The following is a 25,390-nucleotide window of genomic DNA, read 5'->3' as shown; positions in this document are numbered from 1 at the left end:
GAATGTATAAGAGGTAAACAGAGTGTAACACTAAAAAATCCAGAACCGTCTGCTCTGTCCTCATTATAAAAAAGGGATAGTTACACATCAACAGTTTTTTCAGGAGGTTCTTCCTCTTTGACAGGCAGTTCTATGGGCTTCGGTTCTTCTTCCTAAAACCAAATGAAACAAGATGGTTAAAATAAATCAAGAGTAAATACCTATCAATAGAAGAATATGAGAACTCCAAATCGAACCAGTCTTTCAGAACCTTCATTCCCCCTTTGTGCTCCCCTAACGAGTTAGCATTGAAGCCCTCTAATGATTGATGTTTAGCAACGTGACCAAGGCAGTGGCACACTGCCAGGCCAGTGACTAACCTTACTCTCTCCAACTCACCTCTGTTTCATCTCCCAGTACATCTTCTTCATTTGCCTCCTCTTCAGCTAAAGAATATTAAAATAATCAGGTCAAGCCCTGCTATAAAACCATCTTGATCACTGTACTTAGGCTAAAATTATAATCATTTTGCTTTCCCAAAATAAAATTCAATAATGAAGGCAGAAATGTTCATAAAATTTGCTCCACACGGAGAAGATAAAAACTATATTCTCGCAAGAGGGAAGAGATATGGAAACATATGGTATATGTATAACTGATTCACTTTGTTGTAAAGGAGAAACTAACACACTATTGTAAAACAGTTATACTCCAATAAAGATGTAAAAAACAAACAAACAAACAAACAAAAACTATATTCTCTACCTAACATCAATTAAGAGGTTGAACTCCAGCTGGACTGAACAACTAAACATGATGAGATCAAACTATAACATTAATAAAAAGTACTGTGGCAGAATTTAGTGGTGGGGAAGAATTTCTAAAACAACAGAAACAAAACAAAAAACCCAGAAGCAAAAGTACTATGCAAAAAACTTATTTTTCAAAACTAGGAAAGGGGGCTTCCCTGGTGGCGCACTGGTTAAGAATCCTCCTGCCAACACAGGGGACATGGGTTCGAGCCCTGGTCCAGGAAGATCCCACATGCCGTGGAGCAACTAAGCCTGTGTGCCACAACTACTGAAGGCCGTGCGCCTACAGCCCGTGTTCCGCAACAAGAGAAGCCACCGCAATGAGAAGCCTGCCCACTGCAACGAAAGTGTAGCCCCTGTTTGCCGCAACTAGAGAAAGCCCACGGCCAGCAACGAAGACCCAACACAGCCAAAAATTAATTAATTAAAAAAAAGATTAAGATGTTAAATTTTTTTTAAGTACAAAAAAAAAAAAAAAAAAACCCAAACTAGGAAAGGATACCACAGAAAAAGAAACAAATGTCAAAGAAGATATTTGTGTCTAAAACCAACATAGAAATAGTCACTAGAATATATGATATGCCTGCAAACTAACAAGCAAACAATGAGAACCCCAAAAGAAAAATGGGCAAAGGAGAAAGCCAAAGAACCACGAACAAAAGACATGTTTAAACTTTTTAATAAGTAGAGGAATATAAATTGAAACCACTAACAGATTACCAAAAATTAGGCCACTTGTTAGGACAGTGAACCCTCATGTGCTGATGATGAAATTTATACAGCAATTCAGAAAAACAATTTAGTGGTGTTTAGTCATATTAAGTATACATTTATGAACAGATATTTATTAGCAACCCCATTCCTGGGTATATACCCCCAAGACTCTCACACAGGAATATAAGGGAATATGAAAGACGTAGTTCAGGAGTCAGTCACTGGGTGAATTAAATAAAACATGGTGAATTCCATACATCACAGAATACCATGCAGAAATTAGAATCAATAGACTAGATGACTGCTACATCTTAAAAAAACACAGTACTTAGAGAAAAAAGTGTGCAATAAAGTAAGGCTATGGCCTCATTGCCAACTACATAAAATTACTGTAGACCAAACAACACTACACGGTTTATAAGAACAAAGACAAAAAACATATATCAAACACATTAGAACAGTTGCCTAAGAGAGCTGGGGTAAAAGGAATGGGAATAAAAGGGAATAAATTAAAATTAGAGAGGGATGATACTATGCCTTAAATGAAGTGTTTGTTTTTTAAAGTGGAATTAGAGAATGTCAGAGCTAAAAGGGACCAGAGATTACTTAGGTTTATGGATTTCAAGGGTGGAGACACTTGTCTCACTTCACAGACCACAAAAGACACTTAGCCATGAAAACAGTGGCTGTCCAAAGTTACCTAGTAAATTTCTGGCTCAAGAGGAATTAGACTTCAAATCTTCCGATTCTCAGTCTAATGATGCTTGCTTTCCCATACTTCCTTGAAAATAATTTGTTGAAATAAACTTATAATGTCTTTTTAAAAGGGGGGTTATTTCTTTTCATTATAACCACTGTTTTAGATGACAAGAGTTTTCTTGATAGAGTTAATTAAAATCTTACATCATCAACAACCTAAAGGAAAAGAAGAAATCTCCTGTATGGCAGAGCCTAAAAATTAATCCTCTCGGGCTTTCCTGGTGGCACAGTGGTTAAGAATCCGCCTGCCAATGCAGGGGACACGGGTTCAAGCCCTGGTCCGGGAAGATCTCACATGCCATGGAGCAACTAAGCCCGTGCACCACAACTACTGAGCCTGCGCTCTAGAGCCCGCGAGCCCAACTACTGAATAAGCCCGTGCGCCTAGAGCCCGTGCTCTGCAACAAGAAGCCACCACAATGAGAAGCCCACGCACCGCAACAAAGAGTAGCCCCCACTGGCCGTAACTAGAGAAAGCCCACACGCAGCAATGAAGACCCAATGCAACCAAAAATAAATAAATAAAATAAATAAATTTATTTAAAAAAAAAATCCCCTCACTCACATCACTCTTTGCCTCCGCAAAGAACTCACCATGCTCTTCAAGATATGCCTGGAGCCTGTTGATGAGATCTTGTTTTATTCCCTTGGTCTCCAAACCACGAGCAAGACACTCCTGCTTTAGTTCAGCAAGCTGAGAAAAAAGAATAAAGAGGAAAAAAAAAAAAGAGGTAGTTCTCACAAGAAAGAAAAAGAAACGAAAGATCAACCCAAAACTACTGTCTTAATCCCACCAAGCTTCTAGGTCCACAAAATTGATCTGCTTCCCCCTAACAATATTCAATATGCAAGAGGACTTTTCTAAGAGATGGTGAAGAATAAACCTACTTTAATCAAATTCTGATCTATTCATACATTTATTACATAAATCTTTAGCTATTTCTGAGGGGGGGTGGTCTTTTTTTCCCAAACAATTACTGGACCAGCTCATATAAGGAAAGAATGAATCTTTAAGTAGAATATCTAATTATCTAAAAGCAGATTTTCCTTACTATCTATTATCCCAGATCCTTTACTGCAATCTACCATATACATGCATACAAGTTTGACCACCACAGAATTAGGTAGATGAGTTAGCTAGCTTAATGTCAATAATGAATCACATAAAGGATCTTTGCCAAAATGGAAAAAAATATGTAATGGCATGCCACGACATGGCATGAGTTGAAGATTTTTAAATCAGTAACTTGACTAAAGATACAACAGGTATACTTATCAACTTTGCAGACAACAGAAGGAGGAAGAATTGATGGATTACTGACAGAACTAAAGGTGGGTGGGTGGGGATGTCAGAGTGTGTTGCTGGCTCTTCAGGGAAAACAATAAGCCAAAATGAAGACTCAATTTAGAAGAAATAAGGTATACCTATAAGTACTACGCTTATATTCAAAACTTAAATTGTTAAAAAACCAGATGAACAAGATCTGGCTCAACAGTAACTCAAAGGATAAAGACCTCAGTCAGGGTTTTAGATGATTACAAGTGCAAAGAGGGCAAAGAGTATGATTTGCTACCAAAGTAATTCTACATTAAGGGTAACTAAAAAAACAGAAGCCATATATATATATTTTTTTAATTTATTTATTTTATTATTATTATTATTTTTTTGTGTGTGTGTTACGCGGGCCTCTCACTGCTGTGGCCTCTCCCATTACGGAGCACAGGCTCCGGACGCGCAGGCTCAGCAGCCATGGCTCACGGGCCGAGCCGCTCCGCGGCATGTGGGATCTTCCCAAACCGGGGCACGAACCCGTATCCCCTGCATCGGCAGGCTGACTCTCAACCACTGCGCCACCAGGGAAGCCCCAGAATCTATATTAAGTGATTAATAGCCTTACTGGGCTCTATATTCTCATTTTAAGGAGCGTAATGACACGCTGATCCAAGGAGACAACCAAGAAAAGGAAGGCTCCAAAAATCCTATATGCAGATCAGTGCACAGATAGATATTTGTCCTGAAAAAAGACTTTACTAGTTTCAAAGTACAGATCTAAGACCAACCAGTAGAAGTTAGAAAGCAGATTCCTATAGAACTTTACAACTAAGGGAATATGCTGGTCAGCTCTAGAAGGTTTTCAACCAAGGAAACATTTGGAAATGGAGAAGGGAGCATATTATTATTTATTTATTTATTTATTTATTTTTGACTGGGCATTCAGTGAGTGGGACAGACAGGCAGGGAGGGATACTATGTGAAACACTGTTCTACTCAACAAGCCAACAGCACCCTCTATTGAGAAATATGGTAGGTAATCACCCATTAAAAGTGTGGAGTGGCTGCAAAGCATAACATGGCCTCTGAGTCAAGACTACCTTGGGTTCAATTTACCACGTACAGCTGTGTAACCCTGGGTGAGTAACATATCCTCTTTGTGCCTCAGTTTCCTACGAAATGGGGATAATGCAACAATAACTACAGCATAGGGTTGTTATGAAGACTGAACCAGCAAATACTCATAAAGCATTTACAATAGTGCTTGGCAGCTACTAACACTTTGTGTTAGACGCTGGGTGAAGGGTTAGACAAGATCAGACAGGATGACTGCTTCTCAGATTTCTGCATTTCATAGATCAATATATTTTTAAATAGGTAGACTGATAGGGCTGCCAAGTTTTTGTTTTTGTTTTTTTTTTTTTTTTTTTGCGTTACGCGGGCCTCTCACTGTTGTGGCCTCTTCCGTTGCAGAGCACAGGCTCCGGAAGCGCAGGCTCAGCGGCCATCGCTCGTGGGCCCAGCCGCTCCGCGGCATGTGGGATCTTCCCAGACCGGGGCACGAACCCATGTCCCCTGCATCGGCAGGCGGACTCTCAACCACTGCGCCACCAGGGAAGCCCGGGCTGCCAAGTTTTTATAGCATTCCAACCAGGTTGTGGACCAATACCTTTGTAAAGAAACAATAAAATCAATTACTAGAAAAATGGTCATACACTTGGATGTAGCAGTGATGTCAAACTGCTATAAAAGTTTCTAAAAGCTTACTTAATTTTTTTTTAAACTTATCTCATCATTAACCAGTAACAGTTCATGGATGAGCACTGGCCTACAGATGATACAGTGATTAGTATTAATCTAGAATCCAGATTCTAAGTGATCTCTAAGGTCCATTTCTTAAGTAATGGACCTTGAGTAAGAACTTGACCTTTCCCACATTGGTACTTTATTTTTTCTCAGTTTCCTGGAGAACAAGTCTTTTGATTTTAGTTACACTTTTAAGAATTTTGTTGGTTATAAAAGTATTATGTTCACTGTAGAACAGTTGGAAAATTCTGAAAAGTATAGAGGAAAAAAAAAGTCTTATGTAACCCCGGCACTTGGAGATCACCTAACGTTTTAAATATATCATTTACTCTGTGTGTGTGTGCGTGCACGCGCGCGTGTATGTTTAGAGGGTGTTGTTTGTTTACAAAGCAATACAATTTCTTTACTTCCTATAACTCCTCATCTTCCTCAGAAGACTCCATTCCTTCTATCTTCTCCTGGTTTAAGTAACATTAAGACCACCTAGGGAAAAGGAATGGAAATACTCAGGCAATTCAGAATTCAACTTTCTGGGCTTCCCTGGTGGCACAGTGGTTGAGAGTCCGCCTGCCAATGCGGGGGACACGTGTTCGTGCCCCTAACCCTGGGTGAGTAACATATCCTCTTTGTGCCTCAGTTTCCTACGAAATGGGGATAATGCAACAATAACTACAGCATAGGGTTGTTATGAAGACTGAACCAGCAAATACTCATAAAGCATTTACAATAGTGCTTGGCAGCTACTAACACTTTGTGTTAGACGCTGGGTGAAGGGTTAGACAAGATCAGACAGGATGACTGCTTCTCAGATTTCTGCATTTCATAGATCAATATATTTTTAAATAGGTAGACTGATAGGGCTGCCAAGTTTTTGTTTTTGTTTTGTTTTTTTTTTTTTTTGCGTTACGCGGGCCTCTCACTGTTGTGGCCTCTTCCGTTGCAGAGCACAGGCTCCGGAAGCGCAGGCTCAGCGGCCATCGCTCGTGGGCCCAGCCGCTCCGCGGCATGTGGGATCTTCCCAGACCGGGGCACGAACCCATGTCCCCTGCATCGGCAGGCGGACTCTCAACCACTGCGCCACCAGGGAAGCCCGGGCTGCCAAGTTTTTATAGCATTCCAACCAGGTTGTGGACCAATACCTTTGTAAAGAAACAATAAAATCAATTACTAGAAAAATGGTCATACACTTGGATGTAGCAGTGATGTCAAACTGCTATAAAAGTTTCTAAAAGCTTACTTAATTTTTTTTTAAACTTATCTCATCATTAACCAGTAACAGTTCATGGATGAGCACTGGCCTACAGATGATACAGTGATTAGTATTAATCTAGAATCCAGATTCTAAGTGATCTCTAAGGTCCATTTCTTAAGTAATGGACCTTGAGTAAGAACTTGACCTTTCCCACATTGGTACTTTATTTTTTCTCAGTTTCCTGGAGAACAAGTCTTTTGATTTTAGTTACACTTTTAAGAATTTTGTTGGTTATAAAAGTATTATGTTCACTGTAGAACAGTTGGAAAATTCTGAAAAGTATAGAGGAAAAAAAAAGTCTTATGTAACCCCGGCACTTGGAGATCACCTAACGTTTTAAATATATCATTTACTCTGTGTGTGTGTGCGTGCACGCGCGCGTGTATGTTTAGAGGGTGTTGTTTGTTTACAAAGCAATACAATTTCTTTACTTCCTATAACTCCTCATCTTCCTCAGAAGACTCCATTCCTTCTATCTTCTCCTGGTTTAAGTAACATTAAGACCACCTAGGGAAAAGGAATGGAAATACTCAGGCAATTCAGAATTCAACTTTCTGGGCTTCCCTGGTGGCACAGTGGTTGAGAGTCCGCCTGCCAATGCGGGGGACACGTGTTCGTGCCCCGGTCTGGGAAGATCCCACATGCCGCAGAGCGGCTGGGCCCGTGAGCCATGGCCGCTGAGCCTGCGCATCCAGAGCCTGTGCTCCGCAACGGGAAAGGCCACAACAGTGAGAGGCCCACGTACCACAAAAAACAAAAAACTCAACTTTCTAATAGAATTTTTCCTCCCTTCTCCTTCCTTCCCAGAACTGTGTAGATATGGACAAAAGTTTACAAAAACCTCCAGATGACAGGGAAACAGACAGTCGGTGATGGATTTTGCACAGGATGCTGATCTGGTAGACTTGAAGCTGACAGACTGGTACAACTGGTTGTTTAGCTTGCATAGCATCCACCACTGCTGACTACTGACCTTGCTATTGCTGTTGGTCACTGAAATCTCAGCCCCCCACTGGCTCCCAGTTCCTAACCTCAGGTCTCTGGCTCATTCGGCAGTCTTCTCAGCACCTTCACGTCCCCTTCTCTGGTCAAATGAGAATGTTACATATAGTTTTTACACACTGTTGTATTACTTTATTATTATATTATGGGTTCTGCTCCTATACTGGGACATCATTTCAAAAGGGAAATAGATGAGTAAAAACAAAATAGCTGAAAATGAAGTCGTTTCACACATTTCATTTTGGCACAATTACATTAGTAGAACAAAGCACTTTTAAAACCTCAAATAAGAATCTACAGGGACTTCCCTGGTGGCGCAGTGGTTAAGACTCCATGCTCACAATGCAAGGGGCCCAGGTTTGATCCCTGGTCAGGGAACTAGATCCCACATGCATCTTGCAACTAAGAGGTCGCATGCCACAACAACTGAGAAGCCCATGAGCCTCAACTAGACCCGGCACAATCAAATAAATAAAGAAAGAAAGAACTTATAATATCAAATCTTACCCATTTTTTAAAATAAATTTATTCATTTTATTTATTTATTTTTGCCTGCACTGGGTCTCACTGCTGCACGCACGGGCTTTCTCTAGATGCGGCGAGCGGTAGCTGCTCTTCGTTTCGGTGCACGGGCTTCTCTTCCTGCAGAGCACTGTCTCTAGGTGCACAGGCTTCAGTAGTTGTGGCATGTGGGCTCAGTAGTTGTGACTCGCGGGCTCTAGAGCGCAGGCTCAGTAGTTGTGGCACACTGACTTAGTTGCTCCGTAGCATGTGGGATCTTCCCAGACCAGGGCTCGAACCCGTGTCCCCTGCATTGGCAGGCAATCTCCCAACCACTGTGCCACCAAGGAAGCCCAAATCTTACCCATTTTTATATGCATTTGACTTCAAAATGTTTTAAAACAACATACTGGGTTGGCCAAAAAGTTCGTTCAGTTTTCTTCCGTAAGATGACTCTAGTAGTGCTTAGTTGTCTTTAACTTCATTAGAAACAATTTGGTTAGACTGTATTGTGACAGCTGTCATATAAGTGTGCATTTAAAAGAAAACATCAAAACTGGTGAATTTTTGTGTAGCCATTTTAATATTGAAGATGGAAGAAAAAAAGCAACATTTTCAGCATATTATGCTTTATTATTTCAAGAAAGGTAAAAATGCAACTGAAACGCAAAGAAAGATTTATGCAGTGTATGGAAAAGGTGCTGTGACTGATCGAACGTGTCAAAAGTGGTTTGCAAAGTTTCGTGCTGGAGATTTCTTGCTGGACGATGCTCCACGGTCGGGCAGACCAGATGAAGTTGATAGTGATCAAACCAAGACATTGAGAAGAATAAACATTATACCATGCAGGAGATAGCCGGCATACTCAAAATATCCAAATCAAGAGTTGAAAAACATTTGCACCAGCTTGGTTATGTTAATCGCTTTGATGTTTGGGTTCCACATTAACTTAAGCGGGAAAAAACCTTCTTGACCTTATTTCTGCATGTGATTTTCTACTTAAACGTAAATGTTTCGTTTTTAAAACACATTGTGACGCGCAATGAAAAGTGGATATTGTACAATAATGTGGAATGGAAGATATTATGGGGCAAGTGAAATGAACCACCACCAACCACACCAAAGGCTGGTCTTCATCCAAAGAAGGTGATGGTGTGTATATGGTGGGATTGGAAGGGTGGTGTCCTCTATTATGAGCTCCTTCTGGAAAACCAAACGATTAATTCCCACAAGTACTGCTCCCGAACTGAAAGCAGCACTCGACGAAAAGTGTCCAGAATTAGTCAATAGAAAACGCATAATCTTCCATCAGGATAACGCAAGACCACATGTTTCTTTGATGACCAGGCAAAAACTGTTACAGCTTGGCTGGGAAGTTCTGATTCATCCACTATATTCACCAGACATTGCACCTTCGGATTTTTATTTATTTTGGTCTTTACAAAATCTCTTAATGGAAAAAATTTCAATTCCCTGGAAGACTGTAAAAGGCACCTTGAACAGTCCTTTGCTCAAAAAGATAAAAAGTTTTGGTTAGATGGAATTATGAACTTGCCTGAAAAATGGCAGAAGGTAGTGGAACAAAACGGTGAATACATTGTTCAATAAAGTTCTTGGTGAAAATGAAAAATATGTCTTTTATTTTTACTTAAAAACCGAAGAAACATTTTGGCCAACTCAATATTTAAAAAGCAAGGTATACTGAGTGAATTGTATGGTATGTGAATTGTATCTCAATAAGGCTACTTAAAAACCCCAAGTTACAGAGCATTGTATATAAGATACTAACATTAATGTAAAAAATAACATGCACACACATACCACTCATATGTGTATACACAAGATGCCTGGACAAGAAACAGGTAAGTTAACACTAGTTGAATCTGCGAAGAAGTAGTTTGTTGAGGACACATGTAGGAGGGAAACTTTTTACCATGTACCCTTTTATACCTTTAATATTATGAGGTTGAGCATGAATTACCTATTCAAAAATTAAATTTTCAATATCAATCTAAAAATCCCATTTCTCAGTATTATAAGGCATTTTTCGTGCTACCTATCCAAACAGCAGAGAAAGGACTGATCAGCTGACTACATAATACATCTGACATTAATCATTCATCACCCTGTGATTTCTAATTTACTAATCTTGAATTTTGATTCAAATCATTTTCATCTGTTAACTCTCAATCTGGTTTGTAAACCTTTGAAGACAGAGGCATTTTACACCATTTAAACATTTCATATGATAGGAACTCAAATTTCAAGTATTAATACATGCCAGGCAAAAGGCTAAGTTCTTTGAACATCATTTCCTCATTTAATTCTCAAAACATCTATGTGGTTGGTATTATGACTGCATTTCATAAATTAGGAAATTGAGGCTCAAAGAGACTCAATAATTTGCTAAAAAAATCACCCAGCTAGAAAACAGTAGAGCCAATATGCCAGCTCAGATCTCTCTGATTTAAGCCCAATTTTATGTTGTTTTTTTAAAAAATATTTATTTATTATTATTTTGGTTGCGCCGGGTCTTAGTTGCAGCTGGCAGGCTCCTTAGCTGCAGCACACGGGCTCCTTAGTTGCGGCATGCAAACTCTTAGTTGCAGCATACCCGTGGGACCCAGTTCCCTGACCAGGGATCGAACCCACGCTCCCTGCATTGGGAGCGTGGAGCCTTATCCACTGCGCCACCAGGGAAGTCCCAAGCCCAATTTTAAATACCAAGATGAAGGACTGCTTTCATGTGCACACTCTATCTCTCTTACCATTTTCCTCTTACCTCACCTCCTCAGCCCCTTTGCTAGCTCTTCTTCCACCCAACCCTGTAAATACAGATATTCACTAAGACATTCACTAAGGAGATTTTGGCCTTCTCATCCTTCCACTTGTACCAAAGGCTTTTTCACTTCCCAGAATCCAATTATTGGCAAATCCTGTCAGCTCTACCTTCAAAATATATCCAGAATCTAATCCCTCTTGTCTTTCTTTCATACAGATCATTGTAAAAACTCTTCAGCCCTTGAACCTCACTATAGTTTATTCTCAACAAGGTAGTCAGAGTGATCTTTGACAGTTTAAGTCAGAACATGTCATCCCTCTATTCAAAAATCCTCCATCGGTTTCCTATCTCATTAAGGGTAAAAGCCAGAGTACTAATGATCACCTCTAAGGTCCTCTTATAATACTTTGCACAAGGCTCACTCTTTCACGTCCTTCAAGTCTTTGCTTAAACAACACCTTTTCAATGAGGCCTTCCCCCTAGTCATCCTATTTAAAATTATAATACCCTTCTCTTCCCACTGTACTCCCTCTTCCTATTTTTCTCTACAAATCACTATCTGACATACTATAAATTTTACTTATTTATTGTACCTTCCCCTAATAAAATATAAGCTCCAAATATACATATATACACATATATATTTATATATACACACACACACACACACACATATATAATATATATATAGGCTCCATGAAAGCAAGAATTTTGTCTGCTTTGTTCACTGCTGTATCTCCAGGGCCTATGGTAGCTGGCACATGGTAGGCAATTGATAAATATTTTTGAATAAGTCTCAAACCTTTATTATCAGCGCTCAGCTCTTTTAAAAAAAATAATTTTATTTATTTATTATTTTGTTTTTTATACAGCAGGTTCTTATTAGTTATCTATTTTATACATATTAGTGTATATATGTCAATCCCAATCTCCCAATTCATCCCACCACTATCACGCCCACCCCCGCTTCCCCCTTTGGTGTTCATACATTTGTTCTCTACATCTGTGTCTCTATTTCTGCCTTGCAAACCAGTTCATCTGTACCATTTTTCTAGATTCCACATATATGCATTAATATACGATATTTGTTTTTCTCTTTCTGACTTACTTCACTCTGTATGACAGTCTCTAGGTCCATCCACATCTCTACAAATGACCCAATTTCGTTCCTTTTGATGGCTGAGTAATATTCCACTGTATATATGTACCACATCTTCTTTATCCATTCATCTGTTGATGGGCATTTACGTTGCTACCATGACCTGCCTATTGTAACTAGTGCCGCAATGAACACTGGGGTGTATGTGTCTTTTTGAATTATGGTTTTCTCTGGGTATATGCCCAGTAGTGGGATTGCTGAGTCATATGGTAATTCTATTTTTAGTTTTTTAAGGAACATCCATACTGTTCTCCATAGTGGCTGTATCAATTTACATTCCCACCAACAGTGTAAGGAGGTTCCCTTTTCTCCACACGCTCTCCAGCATTTGTTGTTTGTAGATTTTCTGATGATGCCCATTCTAACCAGTGTGAGGTGATACCTCATTGTAGTTTTGATTTGCATTTCTCTAATAATTAGTGATGTTGAGCAGCTTCTCACGTGCCTCTTGGCCAACTGTATGTCTTCTTTGGAGACAACTCTCAGCTCTTAAGCAGGAGACTCACATTTCCAAATGACTACTAGATATCCCCAAGTGAATATCTCAAAGACATTTATGCCCCAAACTGAACTTATCTTCTCTCCTGCAAAAAACTGGCTTCTCCTCCTCCTCCCAACTTAGACTAAAGGTATCACTACTTGGAGTCATCTTTCATTCCTCCCACATCTAACTGATCTATAAATGCTTGTAATTCTATATTCCAAAATTCTTTCAAATTCATTCCTACTCTAAAAGCCACTACCTTATTTCAGGTCTTAGTAAGTTTATTCACTTGACAAATAGCTACTGAGTAGCCACTGTGTGTCAAGCATTATCTTAGATACAGAAAAATAATCATAAGCAAAACAGAAAGAGTTCTTGCCCACATGGAGCTTACAATCTAGTAGGGAAACAAGGCAATCAATGATCATATACATAACGTTTAAATGATTAAAAAAAAAGGAGCACAGGGTCCTATAAAAACGTTTAAAAAGTGGTCTGACCTTGTGTGTGGATAGATGGAACCCATCCTACCTAAGGGTTCCTTGGTTAAATGATGTTTGACTGATATCTGAAGGGCAACTAACAGTTAATTAGACAAAGGTATGGGGGATGGGGGTGGCAAGGGCACTGGCAGCCAAAAGCATGTGTAAATGTTCTGAGCACTAAGGTAAAGAAAGGCACAGTGCACAGTGATTAAGGACAGGAATTTTGGAGACAGACTGCCTGGATTTGAGTCACCACTTATTACCTGAGCAACCTAGGGCAAGTTATCCAACCTCTCTGAGCTTCCGTTTTTTCTCAGTTTTAAATGGGGACAACACAGGCATTTACCTTACTGCCTTAGGATTATCATGAGAATTAAATCAACTAATGTACACAAACAGATTTGACCAGTGTTTGTCACATAGTAAATGCTATGTAAATGTTAGCAATTAATGAATAGCCATTCTGAGAAATGAAATAAAGCCACTGTAGCTGGAGTGTGAGAAACTAAGCTGGAGAGATTGGCAGGGATATAATTAAAGGGTTTTAAGCAGGCGAGTGACTACTGTAATAAAAATCTAGCTGGTGACATTTCTTCCTCTCCAAACCCCATCCTTCTTACTGCCAAAACAACACGAACTGGGAATTCCCTATAGGTCCAGTGGTTAGGACTCCACACTTTCACTGCCGAGGGCCCGGGGTTCGATCCCTTGTGAGGGAACTAGGATCCCGCAAGCCATGCAGCAAAGAAAAAAACAAAACAAAACAAAAAACACAAACTGATCACATCAGCTCTCCTTTCCAACCTCCAAAGGTTCCCCCACTTTCTGCCTACATGACAAAAACCGAACACCTTACACAACTTAGAAGTCCTTTTCAGTATCACTCCAATATACCTCCAGCCGCACAGTTCACCTACTTTCCTTTCCAAACTATCTTCAAACACCAACATATATGCACTTTATGCTTCAATATTACGATGTCTCACTGTTCGCAGCACTCTGAAACTAGTACACCCTTCTTGTTCTCTCCTCTGTAGTCCCTTTTCTCACACTGACTGGAAATCTGGTACTATTACAGTTCAGAGCATTTTCACCCACAATTCAGTCTCTCTTTCCAACTGTATTGGAATGACTCCATTTCTACAAAATCTTCAGAAATTTGCAGTTGATGTGGATTTACATATCAATTCAGATAGATAATATTTTTCCTTCCTACTTCAAAGCCTGGTCCTTTCCTCTGAGACCCCACGCTAAAGCCCCAAATTCCCTTTATAAAAATGGAAAGTTTTTTTTTTTTAAAAAAGAGATAAACCCTAGGTCAACCCAAAAGTCAGGATCACACTATCAAGAGCAACAGTGGAACCAAACATTAACCGTCCTGGAAGTCAGAAAGTCAGAATCGAAGGCATGGGTTCTTTTTTTTTTTTTGCGGTACACGGGCCTCTCACCGCTGTGGCCTCTCCCGTTGAGGAGCACAGGCTCCGGACGCGCAGGCTTAGCGGCCATGGCTCACGGGCCCAGCCGCTCCGCGGCATGTGGGATCTTCCCAGACCGGGGCACGAACCCGCGTCCCCTGCATCGGCAGGCGGACTCCCAACCACTGCGCCACCAGGGAAGCCCGAAGGCATGGGTTCTTAACCAGAGGTCCAGGGACTCCTCAGGGCTACAAGGTAATTTGATGAAGCCCTTAAAATCGCATGCAAAGTATGTGTACATGCCTTTTTCTGGGGAAAGGGTCCATATCTTTCATCAGAGTTTCAAAGATATCTGTGACCTCCAAAAGGTTAAGAAGTGCTCTAGAGAAAAAGCAAAGACAAGCAAATATGATTAAGAGTGAACCCTTTTTAGGCTGTCAGGACTGCCTCATGTTCTCCAAGACTACCTGAAATCAGGTCAGAGGACATTATCCAATAAAAATCAAATTTTTTCTTTTTTTAAAATACACCTTTTCTTTTCTTTCTTTTTTTAAGATTAATTAATTAATTAATTTTTATTTTTGGCTGCTTTGGGTCTTCGTTGCTGCGTACGGGCTTTCACTGGTTGCGGAGGGGGCTACTCTTTGTTGCCGTGACCAGGCTTCTCATTGTGGTGGCTTCTCTTGTTGCGGAGCACAGGCTCTAGGCATGCAGGTCTCAGCAGTCGTAGCACATGGGCTCAGTAGTTCTGGCTCGCGGGCTCTAGAGCGCAGGCTCAGTAGTTGTGGTGCAGGCTCAGTAGTTGTGGCACATGGGCTTAGTGGCTCCGCAGCATGTGGGATCTTCCTGGACCAGGGCTCGAACCCATGTCCCCTGTACTGGCAGGCAGATTTTTTTTTTAATTTTTTTTTTTTTTGCGGTATGCGGGCCTCTCACTATCGCGGGGCACAGGCTCCGGACGCGCAGTCCCAGCGGTGATGGCCCACAGGCCCAGCCGCTCCGCGGCACATGGGATCTTCCCGGACCAGGACACGAACCCGTGTTCCCTGCATCGGCAGGCGGACTCTCAACCACTGCGCCACCAGGGAAGCCCTAAAATAAATTTTTATTTTATTTATTTTTATTTTTGGCTGCGTTGAGTCTTCGTTGCTGTGCGCGGGCTTTCTCTGGTTGCGGTGAGCGGGGGCTACTCTTTGCTGCGGTGTGCAGGCTTCTCATTGCAGTGGCTTCTCTTATTGCAGAGCATGGGCTCTAGGCGTGAGGGCTTCAGCAGTTGTGGCACGCAGGCTCTAGAGCGCAGGCTCAGTAGTTATGATGAATGGGCTTAGTTGCTCCACGGCATGTGGGATCTTCCCAGGCCAGGGTTCAAACCCGTGTCCCCTGCACTGGCAGGCGGATTCTTAACCACTGCACCACCAGGGAAGCCCCCAAATCAAATTTAATGTATAACTAACAAATACAGATTTTTATGTAAGGTGGAACTCCATAAACCCACATAAAATCCATAAAGGCAACTCATAAGGCTGGTGACTTACTCTAGGGGTTTCAAAAATGGAACTAAAAAGGGGACTTCCTTGGTGACAAAGTGGTTGAGAGTCCGCCTGCCAGTGCAGGGGACACGGTTTTGATCCCTGGTCCGGGAAGATCCCACAAGCCACAGAGCAACTAAGCCTGTGCGCCACAACTACTGAGCCCACACGCGCCACAACTACTGAACCCACGTGCTGCAACTACTGAAGCTTGCGCGCCTAGAGCCCATGCTCCGCAACAAGAAAAGCCACCGCAATGAGAAGCCTGCGCACTGCAACGAAGAGTAGCTCCCGCTCGCCACAACTAGAGAAAGCCCCCACGAAGCAACGAAGACCCAATGCAGCAATAAATAAATAAATAAAAATTTTGGAACTAATAGGAAGAAAGTATTAGATCTTCTATTCATAATTCCTTTTTATCCCATTCATTCAAAAATTCCTTTTCTGTGTATATTTTATAACATACGTAACACTATAGTAGTACATAATTTATACAAGTAAGCATATATATATTGGAGGCAGTTGCTCAACTTTTTCTACTTGTCATTCTATTAGTAGACCACTGATACAATCTACACATTTCAGCACCACCAAGTTAACAGTAACTCCAGGATAACACAAAACCCCACTAGTACAGCTTAGAATCCAAGAGCAAGAAACCTAGCAACTTTCACAGAAAGTCTAATTCGTGTCAACTAATAAATGATTACAAGTACCTCTCTCTGCCCTTACTCTCCTTATACTTTTTTTTTTTTTTTTTTTAAAGCTCATCAAACTTTAAAGGATTAGTTTTCAGCTTGGGCTAAATAAATCAGCCTGGTTTGTCAAAGGTTCCCGGGATGTGACCAAAACATGACCGAAACATGTGATGGGAAAACTACTTGTGAAACCACAAATGTACAACTAACCGAGATATTCTCTTAATTCACCCTAAAAGAAACTACTCTTTTCTTCCAGGAAAATAATAATCTAAACACGAAACAGCTATTAAGATTCCCAAGACACAACTTAACCCGGCTTCTGTGATTGAGTGTCACCCAGTGGTGAGACCAAGAGATGCAGGGTCCGTCCGCGATACGAAATGGGACAGAGGTAACCCTAACCTTGGAAACGTTTTCCCAAAATATTACAGCCCTGAGTGACTTGTCTCTTGGGTGGTGGAGGGCAGGGTTGGGGGAAGGCTGGCGGGCGGAGAACAGCGTTGAGAGAACTCGAAAAACTTTTCAATCTGGGGTATCTGTGCCTTCACTACCTCTTAAGGTCGGCTAAACCTCAGGCCTCTAAGGGGAGGCCCATCTTCGGAGGGCTCTTCTCAGGTTTCCAAGTTTGCCCCGGGGGCGTCACCCCACCTAAAAAAAGGGAGGGGAAGCATTTTCTGGATCAAGTTTGCGACCTAGACAGAAATACACGAAGCTGCCATCATCTGCTACCGTGAATCTCAGCTTTGGACAAGAGACTGGAAAGCATCAACCCAGGGAAGAAAAAGGGGTCCCGGGCCCGGCACGGGTCCAAGAGGAGGGGACCACTGACGTAATGCAGTCTGACGAGAAAGGAAAAGAGAGCAGAACAGGTTGAAGGCACTTACACAACCCGATGGGGAAGTGGCGGACGACACCACAGTGGAGGAAGGAGCCGAATAACAAGTAAAGATACAGTAAAACCGTGAGGAGAAATGGGAAATTAGGGAAGGCGTAATGGGGAAGAAGGGAGGCACAAAAGAACAGAACTACGGCGGGAGCCGGAAAACGAAGTGGAAGAGCCTGCAAGGAAAAGGCGCAAACCAGCCGGCAGAATTCAGTCTCCGGAAAAGTCCGACCCGGCCCTCCCCCCCTTCACGGTACCTTCAGCTTATGGAGCTCCACCGTTTCAGCCGCCATCTTGTTACCCCTTCACTCCGCCAGGCCCCCACCCTCTGCCTCCGCCTCCGCCTCCGCCTCCGGGAGCTCCCGCCTCGGCGCCGACAGCCACGGCCGGCCAATCGCTGTGGCTTTTACTCCCGCCTCCTACCATCAACTCTTTCCATTAGTCAATGGCTGGAGTCGCCCTCACTCCTCCAAGCGGCTTTCCCCACCTCTCTCAAAAGCCTGGACCTGGAGAAGGGCGGGTTCGGCACCTTCCGAAGGACGGGAATGGTGACCAATTGTGCGTCCCGGTGGCGGACCGCCAGCCAATGGGTGGTGGCGACGCTGACTCCGCTTCACCAATAGGGAGAGTGCAGATGGGCCGGGGCTGCGGCTTCCTGGAGACCGGAGGTGTAGAAGGAAGCGCCGCGCCCCAAGCTGGACGGGCTTCCGAAGCTGGCAGGTAGGGTTACGGGAGACTGGGAAGCGGTAGTAAGGGAAAATGGTGGGAAGTGAAAGGGGGGTGGGGTGGTGGAGCGGTGGCGAACGACAGACCGAGAGAGGGGCGAAGACGACAGCCCTGAGGGGAGCCGACAAAGGAGAGAGGGAGCCTGGGGGAGCAAGGGGCGGATTCAGCACTAAGGTTTAGGGAATTTTAGGTAGAGGGCGGGCCAGAGCTGCTTCCTAACCAGGCGTCATCAACTTTAGGGCGAGCACGATTTTAAAACGGCCAAGTTTCGACGATCAGAGCCGCCCTGGAGTCGGGACTAGGGCTCCATCTCTCGAGACGCTCAGCTCACGACCCTTCCTAGTTCAGTGCAAAAGCCCTGGGCACATTCTTGCAGCACCCCACCCTTGAGAGGAAGAATTAGGATGCTGCCTGCTTACATGCCAAGGAGATGACACAGGAGGGGCAAGCCCCAGAGGAAAAGGTGGGGTTAGAATAGATTAGAAAAGGTAGCTTTACCCCCTCAACCTTCCTTAGTGGTTCCTTGATTGTTTCCCATGACCCTCTTCTGGAATTTTGGGTGTACCTAATGTCTTCAATGGTTCCTTATTAACTTCCTCAGGAAGGTAAATTGACATACTTCTGTTTCCCTTGCTCCTTGAAGCGCACCAAGCCTATGCTTACTCCTTCAAGCTACAGTTGAAGTGGAAGGATCAGAAGAAAGATAACCATAGTATGTCTCTAAGATGTAGAGAGGACTCTTATTGCCTTCTGAGTTTTTTTCCCCCCAAGTCTTCAGTTTTTCCTTTGTGCATGATGGGGAAGTTCTCTCATTCCCAATAGAGTCCGGGGGATTTGGGCTATTCAGGGGACAACTGCGAAGAACAAACTCAAAGAGGGGTTGAGAGGAAATTAAGCTGGACTCCTGCCTGATCCCCCGCTGTGGTAGGATGAATGTGGGGGTGGCACACAGCGAAGTTAACCCCAACACTCGAGTGATGAATAGCCGGGGCATCTGGCTGGCCTACATCATCTTGGTAGGACTGCTGCATGTGGTCCTACTCAGCATCCCCTTCTTCAGCATTCCTGTGGTCTGGACCCTGACCAACGTCATCCATAACTTGGTGAGCACTAAACCATGACCTTTTACCCACCCCAGGCTTTTCCCAACCAAAAACAAAATAAAATCACCAATTATTTGGGGATTTCTGTCTTCCTTTTGGGATCTTAGTATACTTCTTGGGCTGAAGGACTGCTTTCTGCCCCCGCTCACACTGCCCCCTTCCCTCCTCCCAGGCTATGTATGTCTTCCTACATACGGTGAAAGGGACACCCTTTGAGACCCCTGACCAAGGAAAGGCTCGGCTACTGACACACTGGGAACAGATGGACTACGGGCTCCAATTTACCTCTTCCCGAAAATTCCTCAGCATCTCTCCCATTGTACTGTGAGTCCAGGGGGAGATACGGGAGATGCTTCAAAAGCCAGGTACAAAGGTCCACAGGGAATCTTTAAAAAAAGCAGACTTCTACTCACTTAGACCCTGTGAAGATATGATATAGTAGGTCTAAATCTAGAGAGAACAGTAAAAAGTAGAAGACAGTAATCAAGCATTACTTGCTGCCTCCTTGGTGGTAGGGGAATGGAGATGGGACTGAGAAAAGATAAAACACCAAGTAAAAGAAATTATTTTACACTTCCAAAAGAAGTGAATAAATAAAGGCAGAACTGATGTGAATCTGTAAGAACTAACTGTGAGAAGTGGAAGCAAGAAGGATTCTAATAGTCATACAGGCTGAAAGTGCTTCAGCTGTCATTTGCCACCTGTCATTAACAATTTAAAAAAAAAACGACAAACTGATTTATAAATCTCCAGTTAAAGGTGCTGTCTGATTATCTCCCCAACCCCGAAGTAAATACTGTTAATATAGCTGGAATATTTTCAGATATCCTACGACTGCATGCAGTAAAACCGGTCATTTAAAATAGAAGAGAAAGTTGCTGGAAAGGCCTGAATGTGGATAGGGAAGGCCAACTTCACTCAACCTATTTCTTCTCTCCCCAGCTACCTCCTGGCCAGCTTCTACACCAAGTATGATGCTGCTCATTTCCTCATCAACACAGCCTCACTGCTTAGTGTACTGCTGCCCAAGTTGCCCCAATTCCATGGGGTCCGTCTCTTTGGCATCAACAAATACTGAGGGATGGGGCTGGGGACGTTGGAACAAAGGGCTGTAACATCACTCCTTTTTCTATACTGTCTTCTGTATCTTGAAAGCCTGAGAACTATGTTTCCCAAACTCCCAGTGGAAACTCAAACTTTCCCAAATTTTCATTGGAAAATGGGGTTCCCTGGGCCCAGCCCTGCTAGGAGCAGGTTTCTTTGACTGAGGAAGGACAGGTGAGGTAAGGGGCCAATCATCACTCTCCACAGCAGGAAGCCATGTTTGGGCAGCTTTTTGGTTGATTAAGTTTTTCCATATCATCCACTCCCACCACCTTCCAGCTCTGTTTTACTGTGTATTTTCCTTGTAATAAAGATAATTTTTTTCAGATATGGCTACAGTTTGGTCAGCAGGAAGGGTAGGGAGATGTCTTCATAAGGCTGGGGAAGAAAGATGCAATAATGACTTACAGAACTACAAAATTTCTCTAGGGTTTTTTTTGTCCCCTCTCCCTTGGTCCAGTAGGAGGTGCCCTTCACTCTCAGCTAACACTTAGGAGGGAAAAGATTCTCAAATAAAAAAAAGGGCTCCAGCTATATGGGCAAAGAAGAGAGGGAAGATACAGGTTGCCAGTTATGTATTTATAGAAAGATAATCCCCTGGCTTTAAATAGATATATACATACAAATATGAACAAACTTAAAAAAATACAAACCCTTGGATCATAAGGGGGCTGCCGGGAGCCCCTCTATCCTTCCCCCTCACCCAAGGGCAGACAGCGTGAATCTGTTTTTTAAAAATTATTACTTTTGGCCATCCCTGCAGCAACAAGCTGCAAGTTGCAAGCTGCAACAAGTTGGGTGATTACTCACAAGGTGAGAGTTCCCACTCTCTGAACTCTATGTATCTCCTATAATTAGGGTTACATGCTTTCTCGTTCTGTCTTTTTACTAGTATATTGGGGCAATGGAGGGGGCTCCCTTCTGAAATGGGTCAAGAAATAATACAGACACGTTTAAAAAGAGGGGGGAAGTGTCATCTGCTGTAGAAGCAAAAGACAAGACAAAGGCATACAGACCCCAGGGAAATACCCAGTTCCCACACTACTATGGGAGATATCGTCCAGCCCAGGTCCAGGCCCTAGGTTCTTTGTTCTAGCCACCCCCTATTTCTTTGGTATTGTCAGAAGACAAGATTCAGTTCCTGGGTGCTGGTGGAGGAGGGAGAGTGGTTCCAGGGCTTCCTATAAGTACTGAGTGAACAATTTGAGCTTAAAATTTTCCCTTTTTTAAATATTTAAAAATAAACAAATCAAACTCCATCCTGTGCTGTACACAGCCCTTTTGACTCCCTGACATTGATTTGAGGAAAGAGAGGGGGTGTCAACGTTGGAACGGCCTCCTCACTTTCTTCCGCCGCTTCGGTTTGGCTTCTCCCTTGGGTACTGTGCTGCTGGGCTTGGAGGCTGCAGTGGCCCCAGGGCCCGGCTGAGGAGCTGCAAAGAAGTTCCCGTTTGACATCTGGCCTGGGGGTACTTGAAAGATCCGGCTCAAGAAATCCTGAAGGTCAGCAGGAGGGGCATCTGGGGTAGCTCTGAGAGGAAAACAGAAGACATGATGAAGCAAGAGATATTGGAGTCAAATGGTTACCTATGTTACCTATTTATACCTAATTTAAAGATATACTGAGTCAGTTCCCAAACTTCTTAAAAGGGTGAGACACCTACATGTCCTAAACAGCATGTCATGAAACCATGTTCAGAACTAGAATAGTGGATAGATTATTGAGAGGAATACCACCTACCTCTGCCGCCCACTGGTGCCTGGCATCCGTGAACCAAATGAGATGTGATAGGGGACTCTGTGGGTATCTGGGGAGATTCCCACACGCTGGCATCCAGCCCACTCTGCAAGCATGACAGATAATTAGCCAAAATATCACAGTTTTGGCTGTGATATCACAGATGGGCTGGATATATGAGCCCATACTTCCAGAGGACAGAAGTATACCTGTGATGTCATACACCTTTCCATCCATCAGGGCAAAGTAGGTGATCTTGAGGCCCAACATGCTTGACTCTGCCCAAAAGTCTCCTTCCTCAGCAGGATGCAGCCTGTTACACTCAGCACAGTATCTGGCACTCTTAGGTTCCCGATCCATCTCAAACCTCCTGCAATCCAACAAAGGGACAGTTGCTTAATAATCTATCAAGCTTACCTAGAGCATTGCTGTAATCTCCATTACTGACATCTCATCATTACTGACAAATATGGTTACTGACTCAGTTGTTACAAATGCCTATGTACACCCTGCCCTCAACCTTCTATCTTAAAGCTAGAACTATTATCTTTTCTTCTTGCTAATTCAAATCCTCAGTCTCTTAACAATATGGCAAAAGTAGAAACCTCAGGGTCTTGTTACTTACCATCTGGATCCCACAACTACCGGCAATACAAGGAAGGTTTTTAGCTACCCAGTCCCTAAACTGTGGCTGTCCCACTCCTGTCCTATTTAAATCATACCTATGCTTTCCCTGGCATCGGCTGCACATCATAGTATTCATTGCTTCTTTGAGGTCGTCCTGCAGCTTGGACAGAAACTCATTCACTGACCGGGTCAGCTCATTCTCTGCCATTCGCTTCCTGAGAGAAAAAAGGCTTTGTAAGTCAGAGGGTATTGAGTGAGGGACAAAGGGAGACAGATCTATTGGCTTCTTGAGGCCCCTGGCCAGCTAGACAAGCCACCTCAGTTCTCTCTGCCTCAGAGAGCCTCCATCCACAAGTCCAATGATCTCTGCTATTGAAGATCATTCATTTACCCCACCTGACAATTTCCTAGCTCCAACTTACATCTCATATTCCTTCCGTCTTTCAGGGTTGCTGACAATGTCCCAAGCTGCCCGCAAAACCTTGAAGGCCTCCTCAGCCCGGGGATGATTATTTTTGTCAGGATGAACCTACCAAAACACAGATTTCATCACATATCCATTTCAACCCTCTCCCCATTCTGGGTCAAAATAACCTCATATCAAAGGGTTCTCCTTCACCACCCTTTTGAAGAGTCAATATAGCTTAATGGTTAACTGCTGTGGCTCTGCAGACAGATCTGGGTTTAATTCCCAGCTCTGTCACTTATTAGCTATATGACGTAGAATATTTTATCCATCCCGGATTGTTGGGAGTATTAAATGAGAATACACATGAAGCATATGGCACAGAATCTGGCACTATGGCGATCTGCCATCCCAGTATGCCTGGGATTGTCCCAGTTTTAGCACTGAAATTTCATGTCTCAGGAAACCTTTCAATCCCAGGCAAGCAGGGATGGTTGGTTTAGTATGTGTGTGCCTACCTGGCACACACATACTAAACCCTCATATTTTAACTTTATTGTCAGTCATAAAGTTAAGAGTTCCAACATACTCAAACTCTATTTTCTAACTAGGAAATTCTCATATCTACTCAAAACTTCCTACAGTAGTTTGCCTTTCGGTCCCAGGAGTGAAATATTGAGAACATACCACGATCCTCACAGGCTTTTTATCCACTTTTCAGCCTCTTCTCCAAGACAAATAATATCCTCACTTCCTACAGCTTCCTGATTGTTACCATCCTCATACACCAAAAACAGAGATAAAGCTAGTCTCTTGACTGAGGCCAAATAAACAGAATGCTGTTAAATCTCTCACATTCCCAAACTTATAGAATGTGGGTAATGGTCAATTTAGGGCCTAATAAAGGCAGTGAGAGGTTGTATAAAAGAAGCCCACAGGGACTTGCCTGGTGGTCCAGTGGTTAGGACTCTGCGCTTCCAACGCAAGGGGCGCGGGTTCAGTCGCTGGTCGGGGAACTAAGATGCCACATGCCGTGTGGCACGGCCAAAAACGGAAGCCCACAGATACTCTGGCCCAGAACAAGAGGGAGAACTTTGGATAGTAGGGCAGGTCTACTGAGGATCAGGGAACTTTACTACAGCTCTACTTCAAGAAAGTAAGTTGAAAATGAGAATTTTTGAATGCTACTCCCCAAGAGAGGATGTCTGCTAAAAGTCATGAAGGTGAGAAAAGAGCTCTACCATTAGTAACAATTTGAGTGTGAACACTGTTCTCCACTCTCAGAATATCCCAGGCCATCCGCTAAGGGGCATACATTTCCCACCAAACTATTGATAATTTAGTCCTCTGTTAAGTTACAGGCCTGGTACTTCATTGTGCCTTGAACGGTTAATGGAAACTTTGGTTGCCCATTCCCCTTTAGTGTCATGCAACCATTGAGATAATTTACACACTGTGATATTTTACCAGTCAAGTTCCATACACTCAAATAGGCCTCCAATGCAATTTACACACATTACTTATAATCATAATAGCTTTACTTGTACAGAAATAGCATATCTAAAAATAGCATCTGCATAGCTACTTCTAAAAGCAATTTGATTGCATGCTTGTATTAAACCATTTCCCTGGAGCATGATAAGTCACAACTCCCACCTATACCCCCCTTACCAATAAAAGCAACCATATTTTCATGTATGACATGAAAATGTATGTACATGCCTCTCCAAGATTTATGTCCCATTCTCCTTCCCTTTCCCACTCTGGGTTGTTGGTCTTAAACAGCTGTTTTCTCTCACCTGGTCCTGGAATAATCACTCACATGTACTCCCTGAACGTTCCCACACTAGTCCACACTAGCCTCACTGGGACAGACAGTTGGATTTCCCTGTATTCAAAAAACCCTCATTTGTTTAGGAGAGAAGAACTGCCAAGCTTTCTGACTAGGTCTCTTCTCCACCCTGCTTAGAGGGATTTCACCTGAATATTCCAGGGTGAGTGAGTCCAACACTGTCTAATACACCAGGTTCGTTGATTTTCATTAAGAAAAAGAATCTCATGACAAAAAACTTTAAGGGAAAGTCAGATCCCATAGTAAAGGGAGGGGAAAGTCTTTATGACTCTTTCCTAAGAATTAAAGATGCTCTTCG

The 25,390-nt window shown here is 42.8% G+C and overlaps 3 protein-coding genes across 12 annotated transcripts in view; 1 reads left to right on the top strand and 2 right to left on the bottom strand.

Moving 5' to 3' along the window:
* SARNP (SAP domain containing ribonucleoprotein) overlaps nucleotides 1–17,902 on the bottom strand; it is a 59,953-nt gene extending 42,051 nt beyond the window's left edge. For all 7 annotated transcript variants that reach the window (XR_003680315.2, XM_028491267.2, XM_007125687.4 and 4 more), the window contains exons 1-4: nucleotides 17,794–17,902; nucleotides 2,859–2,958; nucleotides 379–425; nucleotides 85–152 (exon numbers count right to left, since the gene is read on the bottom strand). Coding sequence is in view for 6 of the 7 variants with exons in the window: in XM_028491267.2 (XP_028347068.1) it covers nucleotides 85–152; nucleotides 379–425; nucleotides 2,859–2,958; nucleotides 17,794–17,829 (251 nt within the window). In the remaining variant the exon portion in view is untranslated. The remainder of the gene's footprint in view (nucleotides 1–84; nucleotides 153–378; nucleotides 426–2,858; nucleotides 2,959–17,793) is intronic.
* A 264-nt stretch (nucleotides 17,903–18,166) lies between these two features.
* On the top strand, nucleotides 18,167–20,795 carry ORMDL2 (ORMDL sphingolipid biosynthesis regulator 2). 4 transcript variants are annotated; one of them, XM_007125684.3, is made up of 4 exons: nucleotides 18,167–18,256; nucleotides 18,906–19,365; nucleotides 19,538–19,689; nucleotides 20,308–20,795. In XM_007125684.3, the coding sequence occupies exons 2-4, from the start codon at nucleotides 19,192–19,194 to the stop codon at nucleotides 20,441–20,443; spliced, it is 462 nt and encodes a 153-aa protein (XP_007125746.1). In that variant the 5' UTR covers nucleotides 18,167–18,256; nucleotides 18,906–19,191; the 3' UTR covers nucleotides 20,444–20,795. The 4 variants fall into 4 exon arrangements, with proteins under 4 accessions (XP_007125746.1, XP_007125743.2, XP_054941572.1 ...); XM_007125681.4 differs by having other exon boundaries at nucleotides 18,168–18,256; nucleotides 19,191–19,365; XM_055085597.1 differs by having other exon boundaries at nucleotides 18,168–18,256; nucleotides 19,191–19,365; nucleotides 19,538–19,730; nucleotides 20,308–20,439.
* Nucleotides 20,796–21,033: 238 nt separating this feature from the next.
* Nucleotides 21,034–24,024, bottom strand: DNAJC14 (DnaJ heat shock protein family (Hsp40) member C14). Its single transcript, XM_055085724.1, has 6 exons — nucleotides 24,016–24,024; nucleotides 23,257–23,363; nucleotides 22,930–23,049; nucleotides 22,417–22,577; nucleotides 22,211–22,313; nucleotides 21,034–22,000 (listed from the first exon to the last, which is right to left on the bottom strand). The coding sequence occupies exons 1-6, from the start codon at nucleotides 24,022–24,024 to the stop codon at nucleotides 21,790–21,792; spliced, it is 711 nt and encodes a 236-aa protein (XP_054941699.1). The 3' UTR covers nucleotides 21,034–21,789.
* Nucleotides 24,025–25,390: the final 1,366 nt, after the last annotated feature.

The sequence above is a fragment of the Physeter macrocephalus genome, chromosome 6 (genome assembly GCF_002837175.3).
Source record: "Physeter macrocephalus isolate SW-GA chromosome 6, ASM283717v5, whole genome shotgun sequence".
NCBI lineage: Eukaryota > Metazoa > Chordata > Mammalia > Artiodactyla > Physeteridae > Physeter > Physeter macrocephalus.
Note: the sequence above shows the minus strand (reverse complement) of the source record. Positions and strands in the feature narration are given on the sequence as shown.